The sequence below is a fragment of the Mytilus edulis genome, chromosome 11 (genome assembly GCF_963676685.1).
Source record: "Mytilus edulis chromosome 11, xbMytEdul2.2, whole genome shotgun sequence".
Classification (NCBI taxonomy): Eukaryota; Metazoa; Mollusca; class Bivalvia; order Mytilida; family Mytilidae; genus Mytilus; species Mytilus edulis.
Genome location: NC_092354.1, coordinates 61,173,745 through 61,184,916, shown reverse-complemented (window position 1 = coordinate 61,184,916; position 11,172 = coordinate 61,173,745). Strand labels below are relative to the sequence as shown.

The 11,172-nt window shown below is 31.1% G+C and overlaps 1 protein-coding gene across 1 annotated transcript; it reads left to right on the top strand.

Annotated features, from left to right (window-relative positions):
• Window positions 1-6,447: 6,447 nt before the first annotated feature.
• LOC139495960 (ornithine decarboxylase antizyme 2-like) lies at window positions 6,448-10,629 on the top strand. The gene is given in 5 exon segments (XM_071284387.1): window positions 6,448-6,634; window positions 7,379-7,433; window positions 7,435-7,724; window positions 8,208-8,293; window positions 8,948-10,629. Coding segments are annotated over 5 exon segments (657 nt in total). The 5' UTR covers window positions 6,448-6,536; the 3' UTR covers window positions 9,076-10,629.
• The last annotated feature ends 543 nt before the right edge of the window (window positions 10,630-11,172 follow it).

The following is an 11,172-nucleotide window of genomic DNA, read 5'->3' as shown; positions in this document are numbered from 1 at the left end:
GAAAGAACAAGTCAGCAAGAAGAAGAGCACAGTTGCCTCACATGGGAATGTCGATTGTATGCTGAAAAGACTTTGTATCTCAACTATCATTGTTGATAAGATTGGTGTTATTAATTGGTAAATAGTGAAGGTTTCGTGAAGCACTGGGACCCCCCCCCCCCCCAAAAAAAAAAAAACAAAAACAAAAACATAAACTAACAAACAAACAAAAAATAAAACCAAAAAAAAACTATATCATAATATTATTTGTAAGCACAGTTATGTAATTTGGGGACGGAAGATTTGGTTCTTCATCTTTGGGTGAAATTCCAAAACAACAGACCTACGATTATCCTGCAGGTTATCTTTCTTGGTAAGTTTCGATGGGGAATTTTCATTGAAGTGAATTAAAACGAGTTTTTTGGGGAAATTACTGTACCAAGTCAATTATATAACAGTTGTTTTTCACTTATTCCACTGGTTGATAACGTTAGATTTTTCTTAGTTTTTATTAACTATCCGTTTTATCTTACCTGGTTCAAAAGAGGCAAGTGAGCTTTTTTCATCATGATGTGTGTCTTAAATGACCGACCCGCTCATCAAACATGATGGCCGTCATTGCTAAAATGCAGTGTTTATCTTGTTTCTCTGAAACTAAAGCATTTAGAGTAAATTTGACAAGGGGTAAATTATCATCAAGTCAAGATCTATCTACATGTATCTTTTTTTGGTTAGTATCTTATATATTACTAGAACACACCCGTGATATCGCGGGTCCGTGACTGAATTAAAGTATATAACTATGCCTTATATTAGTATTTGGTATTGTCATCTGATAAAGTCATGCCGATTATAAGATGCACAGTTTTCTCTGCTTTCAAAATCATTCTGTTTGAACCCGTCGACCTGGAACCTATCAATTATTGGTAATATTAATAATTTGGAAAAACAAAGGGCCTGGAATAGAGTATTTTTTACTCAATAGTAAATAGCAATATTCTAAATACACCGTTTGGTGGTGCGCCTGTCAGATGCGGAACGTACAGATAAGGTAATAGGTAACAGGTGAATATACAATTGGTATCGGTGTCGGACTCGATCCGGAACTTCTTAATTATTAGCAATATTAATTACGTGGAAAACAAAGGGGCCTTGATCATGTTGACTGGTGTAATTTTTAATCAACACTATTGTACTATTCTTTGATTCGTCGTTTTTACGTGATGACGGCTGGCAAATTTGACCTCGTTATTTTAGTATTATATATAATAGATAAAGACAAACTGCAAACTGAAAAATTGATCAGCAAAGTACGATCTTCAAATTAGACAACATGACCAAAAATGACCAATCACCCCTTACAGGCGGTATAGCCTTTCATAGTCAATTTTTCGCAATTTTTGTAAATGTTTGTAGTCTTTTACAAAAATCTTCTCCTCTGAAACTACCAATTTTACCAAACTTGACCACAATCATTATTAGGGTATATATAGTTAAAAAAAATTGTGTCAGATGACCCTGCCTACCAACCAAGATGGCTGACATTGCTATAATTGAACATAGAGGTAAAATGTAAGTTTTGTCTCTAATTTTTTGTATATACATGTCTCTCGGCTGCGTGTCATCTAACTCACCGACTGATTGAAACTTGATAAATGAGTGAAGCCTGGTAACCACCGACTCTCTTTCTAATTGTCAGCATATACTATTAAAAAAAATATTCATAAATTAGTGTACATATAAATAACTGGTACTTTCTATACTAGACATAATATATAAACACCTAGGATCCAGTACCTTTGTATATGTTCCAGACCATATGAGTATTTGGACCGTACGAGTGTACGGTTTGGACCGTATACGTATACTGGTACGGTCGAACCATACGCGTACGGTCGGACCGTATGGGTATACGAGTATGGTCCAGTACGAGCTGACCATACATGTTACTGGATCATATGTGAATCCAAGGACGTATAACTAACATAATATAATATACGTCCTTGGTGAATCTAAACAAACATTTATCACATTCTTTATTTTTAGTTTTACAAATTGTTATTATTGCAAATAGATGGATAAAATGTACAAACGAACAATTTAAATTAAACTTTTGTTAAATTGTATATCTGAATCCTATTTTGGTACTCTCGCCCAAGTAACGTAATATTTTTTTTGCATTTACATGTTTGCAGTTAATCACGGCATGCATGTTCCTTTGCATTTGCGTTTATTTTGTAAAAGTTGCTAAATATTCTAAAACAATTGTCCTCTCACATTATATGATTATGTTTACTTCCGATCTCTTCAATTTCAGTTATCATCATTCTATTAAATTGTAGTGCTGATCGACATGCTAAATACAAGAGATTAACAGATTCAATAAGCGTGATTTTTTTAAATAGTTAAAATATAAAGTTTTTATTTCATTAAAATTGAAGTTTTTTAATACTAATTTGACAGTTATGTTATGTTGATCTGGTATGTGCATTGTATCTAATAAACTTGTCCAACTTCTTAATATTAGTCAGACCTACCGTATGAGTATTTTGAAACAGTACGCATACGGTCCAGAGCGTACGTGTACGGTCCAAATACACATACGGTCTGGAACATATACATTTAATATAATTTATCTACTGGCATGTTAATAATCTCATTACGTACGTATACTGTAATTTACATGTTTTGATATATAATGATATTATTGATCCCTACGGAAGCGTATTAGCGCCACACATTTTTTTTAAATTTTTTTTTCTTCCTATGTAAACTTTGCGTTATAACGCAAACCTTTTATATCGCAAATAGTTATCAAAAGTACCAGGATTATAATTTTATACGCCAGACGCGCGTTTCGTCTACATAAGACTCATCAGTGACGCTCAGATCAAAATAGTTCAAAAAGCCAAATAAATACAAAGTTGAAGAGCATTGAGGACCCAAAATTCCAAAAAGTTGTGCCAAATACGGCTAAGGTAATCTACTCCTGGGGTAAGAAAATCCTTAGTTTTTCGAAAAATTCAAAGTTTTGTAAACAGAAAATTTATAAAAATGACCATACAATTGATATTCATGTCAACACCGAAGTGCTGACTACTGGGCTGGTGATACCGTCGGGGACGAAACGTCCACCAGCAGTGGCATCGACCCAGTGGTGTAAATAGTTATCAAAAGTACCAGGATTAAACCTTTGCGTTTAACGCAAACCTTTGCGATATAACGCAAACCTTTGGGTTATAACGCAAACATTTGCGTTACAACGCAAACCTTTGCGTTATATAACGCAAACCTTTGTGTTATAACGCAAATATCTGTATTTCAATTATTCATTAATTAAGTTTTGTATATATGTCCGTCTGTCATTCATTTCGGATGTGATTTACTAGAAAATAAAAAAAGAAACATACATACAAGGCCAAATCATTATAATAAATATGCATAGGAATAATGGAATAATTGAAGTGCAATTATACATAATTTAAGACTGATTTGTGCATCAGAAAAGTATATAATTGAACAAGAAAATAGATATAGTTTAGTATATAGTCATATTAAAATTGAAAGATAAAAAATAATGTCATACAATTGTGAAACCTCCAAGTCAAATAGACAAAATGATCTTTCTGCTTTAAAATGAATTATTAATAAGGAAACATTTTTTTTAAATCTCAGAATATGATCAAGATTCTTTGATAGAAAGTCATTGAATTTTCATTTCAATATAATGAAGTATTTTTAAGATGCTTGGGTAGCAATTTGAATAGAGAGAACATAATTTTATTAATAACACATCTTCATTCTATACATTTATTGCCAAAGGGTACATGTAACTTGTTTGAATGCAACCTACTTTACACAGTTCTCAAACGAGAGCTTACTTTGGAAGTATATTTATATTCGGTTATAGCTATATTAGCAGGGTTGATTTTTTTCTTAGGTATAACCTCAATTTACTCAATTTTCTTTGTAATATATATACTAGTAGTAACTTGGATATCGTTTTTGGGGACCTTTATAGTTTGTTGTTTAGTGTGAGCCAATGCTCCGTGTTGAAGACCGCAATTCGTCCTATGATATATGGTTTACTTTTACGAATAGTGACTTAGATGGAGAGTTTTCTTATTGGCACTCATACCACATCTTCTTATATTATTCTGCTCATTATTAGTTATTGAAACGATCTAATTATTCAAGCAGTTTACTTTGCAATTACTACAAAGGTGATAAATGTTATTACATACAGCCTCCTCCGTTAATAACTACTGTTTCCTTTGAATCTTTAATAAGAAATAAGATAAAACAAATGTTTGCGTTATAACACAAAGGTTTGTGTTATATCGCAAATGTTTGCGTTATAAGGTTTGCGTTACAACGCAAATTAAGGTTTGTGTTATATAACGCATAGGTTTGCGTTTTAACGCAAAGGTTTGCGTTGTAACGCAAAAGGTTTGCGTTATAACGCAAAGGTTTGCGTTACTTAAATAACGCAAAGGTTTGCGTTAAAACGCAAACATAGAAAGAAAAATAAAAAAAAATGTGTGGCGCTTATTGTTAAAAATTTTGAGGGAAATGATTCAAGTCCCCTTAAGCTTATAAATAGTAAGGTAGGATGCCTTCTTTTTGCGGATGATCTTTTAATCCTGTCAGAATCAAAAGAGGGTCTACAAAACAGTTTAAATAACGTTAAATTATATTGTAACAAATGGCAACTCTCTTTGAATACAAACAAAACTAAATCCATGATTTTTAGTCAGTCAAAACATAAAAGTGAAACATCACATATTTACTATGAGAATAAAGCCATAGAGAGTGTAACAGAATATTCATTTTTGGGAATGTTGATAAAATGTAATGGAAACTTATCACAAAGTACTTTAGAGCTGACAAAAAAAGCAAAAAAAGTATTTTTTGCAATAAAATCATATACTAAATCATTGAATAATCTACCTATAAAAGTAGCAAATAATCTTTTTGATTCTTTAGTAAAACCAATTATGACCTATAATTCAGAAGTAACATATTTGGATACATATATTTCTTTTCATCGAGCCAAAAGCAGAGCCTTAACTTCAGGAAAAGAAATTAATCAACTTGATTTTATAGACAAAACCCCCATAGAAAATATGCATCTTAAATTTTGTAAATCTACTCTAGGGATAAGAAAAAATGCATCCAATTTAGGAGCAAGAGTTGAATTAGGAAGATTGCCTATAGAATGTTTTATTAAAACACAAACCCTTTTATATTTAGCTAGACTATATAATAATAATATTAATCCATTGTTAAAGGAAGCTTTTTCTCTAGCACAGTCTCTAGATTTGACAGGAACTTACTCATGGTATACATATGCTAAAAATATTGTTAAAGAGACTAACGTTGACCTTAATATTCTTTCTACTTGTAAGGACATAAAAGATGTAAATAAAATAAAAAACGATATAAAGTTAAAAATGAAAAATAGATATGAAGATTTAATTCAAAATAAATTTCAAAACATCGATGATAAAAGTAAATTTTTTCTCTATAAAAAACTTAAAAAAGATTACAAACTAGAATATTATCTAAATACATCTAATTTTCAGATAAGGAGATTAATCACTAAATTTAGAATAAGTGATCACTCCCTCTTGATTGAAAAGGGGAGATATTTTAAAATCCCAAGAGAGGAACGTCTTTGCCATAAATGTAAAATACTAGAGGATGAGAAACATTTTTTACTATATTGTGAGTATAATAAAACTCTAAGAAATGACTTTTTTCATCACATATGTACAGAAAATAATAACTTTAATAATTTAAATGAAGAAGAAAAAATTCATTATTTACTAAATCCATCATCGCCTTTACAAACAAATAAGTTAGGATCCTTCTTGAAAAAGTCATTAGAACTGAGGGCAGGGGACTCTTAACAACTTGTTTGTTGTTATAAATTTTAATGCTGTTGATATTTTGTATGTTTAATATGTATGTATATATGTTTATTGTGTTTATTGTATTAATATATGTTGGTCACAAACTGTAAAGTTTATATGACAATAAAATATTTGATTTGATTTGATTTGATTAATACGCTTCCGTAGATCCCAGTAGAAAATCTAATATTTTAAATTTCTACCCAAAAAAGGGGGAAAACTGTGTCCATCAGTCTCAACAGAGACATTAATGTCTCTGGTCTCAATAAGCGACTATGAACCGACTATCATTATGATATATAATGGTTTTATCTTTTGAAAACACTATCTGCAGTCATAATGCTTTTTTTCTATAAGTATTTGTGTAAATGTTACAGATTTAAGCCTTTTCTGGTCAATTAATTTTAACACGTGCTTGGACTGTTCAATACTATACGACCAATCCTACGTACGTGATAATATGTGTAACACGTTTCCGTTATCGTTTTATTCAGCACGACATAATTTGAAGTTCGTTTTTTCCAAGATTTGTAAAAATATTACAGATGACGTAAAGATTTGATATAAATAGACGAGATCTTCCGACGTGGTTTAGTAAAAAATATTTCGTTGCTCGTAGGAAGCTGCGAGAATTATCAGAGTATGTTAAGGGCCGCTGAGGCAATCGTTATTGACGAAAACTTTGGCCCGAAAGCGAAAGAAGAAAGGGAGAAGATGCCTGCTTTACACAGTACTCAGATGTAAGATATTTGTCATAAGATCATACAGTCATTTCTTTCAAATAAAAACAAAAAGGGTGTCACTGTCATGGCGGATATTTGTTTACAATGGAAATTTTCTAAAATAAAATTAGACTTTCACTTTTTAATATTCATTGTCACACATGCTAACTTTTTTAAACTTCAAATCATTTTCTTTTAAGATGCATTCGTTGTGTTTAGCGTTGTCGTTAATCAATCAGATTTTGTGATCAAATGACTATCAGCTGATCATTATTGACTAATTTTCGAGGTCATTGACAGTACATGTGAGTGTATGTTACATATTTTATTACTCAAATTAAGGTTTCCTTTGATTAATTGGAATCATGCGTTATAAATTTATGGGAGATAGGTGAAGGAGGAGGAAGAATATTGATATCCATGATTTTGGGGTCAAGGTCATTACTTTAAATGTTTTAAAAAAGTAAATAAATATTATTGATTTTAATATGTTTTTATCATGCCTATCAAGGGGAGGTCATTTAGATAATTTAAGGTTTAAACAGGAATAATCTGATGCCTTGTCAAGTTGGACATTAAGATGATTATTAAAATAAATATTTTTAGAGAACATTAATATCTAGATATACATGATATATATATATATTTCCTAAAATTAAAACAATTAAAATCATTCTTCTTTTACAGTATTGATATCTATTTTTCATTTCAGCATGTCCAGTCAGCGGTACAGTATTGATTATAAACTTTTTTTCATTTCAGCATGTCCAGTCAGCGGTACAGTATATCACTGGGCCCAGGGCCTCTGTCGTGTTCCTGATGTTCCCCATGCCGCCAGTGTGTCATTCGTGACAGAGGGCAGCGGTGTGGGGGTTTCAACAGAGCCCCCTGTCAATGCTAAAAGTCAGTTCACTGATAATCAGATGTTCCAGAATGCTGATCGAAAGATCAGCATCAGTCTTTTGGTAGGAGCCCAGGTAGCCTCGAACTTGTGCTTCAAAATAGTTTTGGCCGATTCCATAAAAGTTTGTTGGGAGACCGTCTTGGTGGATAAGAGGTTGTACGTTGAAGTCCCAAATGGAATCTTGCCTGAAGGATCTAAAGAAAGGTATAAATTGTCAGATATATGTCCATATATTTTCTTTAAACAGAAACTTTTAAAAAACTTAAAATAAATAAATAAACTAGTTTTAGCTTATTTTCAAATTAAGTCACTCTTCATAAATGAATTCCATCTTCTGCTGCTAAAGAATGTACATTGTACATGTATGGACTGTTTACTTTATTTTTTATACATTCTTAAATCTGTGAATCCTGCTTTAGAGATTGATCATGAATACATTGTAGGAAATGTTCCCTTGAAAAAATGTCCATATTAACTATATGTTAGTTGTTATGATTTTAAAGGTTGTGAAAACATTAACATTGTAAATGCTTTATAAAACAGATTCAGTCAAGCAGTATAGCAATACATAAACTCAATATTTCCAATCAGATTATTTGTAAAAAATAGTTGTACATTTTCTATTGTAAAAAGTAGTTAATAGCACACCTTTATCATGTTCATGACCTTGAATTTTTTTATTATTAGTTTGGTTAGATTGTTAGAATATGCCGAAGAAGTCTTAGGATGTGATGATGTGGTCATCTGTTTTAAGAAGAATCGGTCTGACCAAGGTAAGTGAACTAAATGTACATTTTAATAAAATGAAACTACATACATCAGTGTGTACCAAACACTGTATTACTGACAAAATGTCAGACAAAAAATTATACAGATAGAAATTTTTAGGTTTTTTATTTGAAAATATAGTCAATTTCTTTCTGTTCAGGCAAGCCATAAAACCGTTTGGCACAGACTGCATACATGTACAGTGATATTATTGGTATACATATGTACATTTTGAGGATATTAGTGCTCAAGATTGTTTTCAACTTCAGAGGACAAATTGGTATATGAATACAGCATCAAACACTATAACTAAAAAAATAATACATAAAAACTTATGACTAAGACACATGACCCAAACTTAAAACCAATGATCTCAGGTGCTCTGAAAGAGTATATGTACATGTAAGCAGTGTGTTGCCCTACATCATGTACATGTCATGTGACAGTTTGATTAACACAAGGACAGATTGAGAGGGGGGACAGGCCCCTTTTGTCAGAAAAAAAGGTAAATGTTGATTACACACTGAAGCATAACTGGATAGGGTCCCCTCTTAGGCAGTCAGTGGACCCCCCAATTTGAAAATTTCTGCCACTGAAACATCCTACAGACTGACCTAAATTTTAAACAATTTAATGTAATTTTCAACTTTCTATTCCAGCTTCCTTGATAAGGACCTTCATGTTCATGGGATTCACATTAGCGCCACCAGGAGGAAATAATTCAATTGGTAGTGCCGATGTGATGTTCATGGTCTACAATATCGACCCCGGCGACTTTGATGATTAACAGCTTGGGGATTAACGTCTGATTTCATTGAATTAACTTTTAGCATATATTTAGCACCGCCTGTCAGATTCATTAATTGATGTTGTTTGTATATATTGAACAAAGCATTTTTTTCACATGTGAATATATAATCATGTCATTTGAATTTTTTGGGGGTAAATTTCGTTCTAACAAAAAGTAAATTTTTGTAAATTTCAAAATATTGCAGGAAAAAGTTTTGAATTTGGACAGAAAATACTTGTTACTTTTGACCCCAAAAGTAAAATAGCTAAATTTGATTATAAATTAAGATAGCTAAATAATACTTAAGCAGTCAACATTTTAATTCCAAAAAAGAATATTAAGAAAACACACAATTGTTTGATATTAAAAAAAAAACAAAATTTCACATTGTTAATGATTCCACGAACGACATGATTATTTATTTAAATCCCATTTATGTTCTCTGTCACTGATTAGACACACTATAATAAGTATAGAAAATCTTACGAGAAAAAAATATAAAAAAAATGTAAAAGTTAAAAAATACAAAAACATGGCAACATATGAAGACTACTTTGTAAAGCAGGCATGGATATTTTATTATTATTGTACTTTTTTGTTTTATTGTATTTTTTTTTCATTTCAGTTATAATTTTATAAAAGCCACGATCTGTCCTTGTTTTAAAGAAAATCATATGTGGAAACATTTTGTACTCAGAAAAGTTGTATCAAACGAGAACAAAGGCAGAGGTTTATGTGATTTGATAACAAACTTTTTACACTGTATGCTAACATTCTCTTGGTAAAAAATGACATTATGAAATGTCTTTATGATGGTTGAGATTAAGTTTTATTAAAATCCCTGAAGTTTGAGGAGGTGTAATACAAAGAATAGAAGAGAGAAGGAATCAAATTTACATTTTATACTCTTAAAAGATCTGAGACCCAATCTGCCATACGAACAAATCTGTGATAATATTGTATATAAACAAAACAAGGCCAGATTGTGAATTGTTATTTTGTTTTGCAGCAATAATATCAAAGAATTGTTGATAATCATATCGGATATAATCCATTCCATAACAATGGCTTTTAAACGACCAAATGCTTTTTCAAATCTAAATCTGAATTTCAGCAAAATGTGTATAAGAGAGGAACAGAGTTTTGCCGAAAAATTGCCATTTATTGTGAAAAGTGACATACTATGAACAAATAGTTAAAACTATAAGGTGACAGTTTGCTGTTATTAAATAATTGTTGCTTCAATAAGGAAATGCAATCTAGACCATGTAAACATTGATTATTAAATGTTCTATGTGAAACCTGTATGGCAAAAGTTAGAACTGAAAATCTTGATAACACATTTTGATGAAATACAGATATATAATCAATATTTTAATTATTTTCATTTGATTTGTATTATTACAGGTTAGTATATATAATGTGCCAAGCATTCTCAATAATTTTCACAGTTTGAATTTTTCCATTAGACTTTAGACAATTTTACATTTTTTAACTCCCTAACCTTACATTTATTGAATTTTTCTGGTAATAAATTTCATCTAAGAATTATTTGTAGTTTTAGTTATATTTACTGGCTATGGCAGCCAAGATTACAATATTCTCTGGTTTAAAGAAAGCCTAAATGACTATTTATGTTATCATTGACCATACCAAAGGATATACTTCAGACAAATTCGAATTTTGTACATTTGAATAGTATGGGGCATTTCGTTTCTCAGTCTGTCTTTCTTCAGGTTCCAAGTTTTTAGTCAAGGTAGTTTTTGATAGTTAAGTCCTATCAACTTGAAACTTAGTATATATGTTCCCTATGATATGATCTTTTTAATTCGAATGCCAAATTAGAGATTGACATGATTTGAAGGTCCACAGAATATACAAAATGATGGTAAAAGTGGGGAATCCATGTACTATGGACACATTCTTGTGAGACCACTTCATGATATTAGGCCAGCATTGATATAGTGATGAGTTGTATCATGCATCAGCATGAGCTTTTCAGTCTAGTAGATACATTGGATTTTTCAACATGTTGAATGAACCAAAAATTTGAATCACACACTTCTCCAATACAACCAAACAGAATAAAGGCAT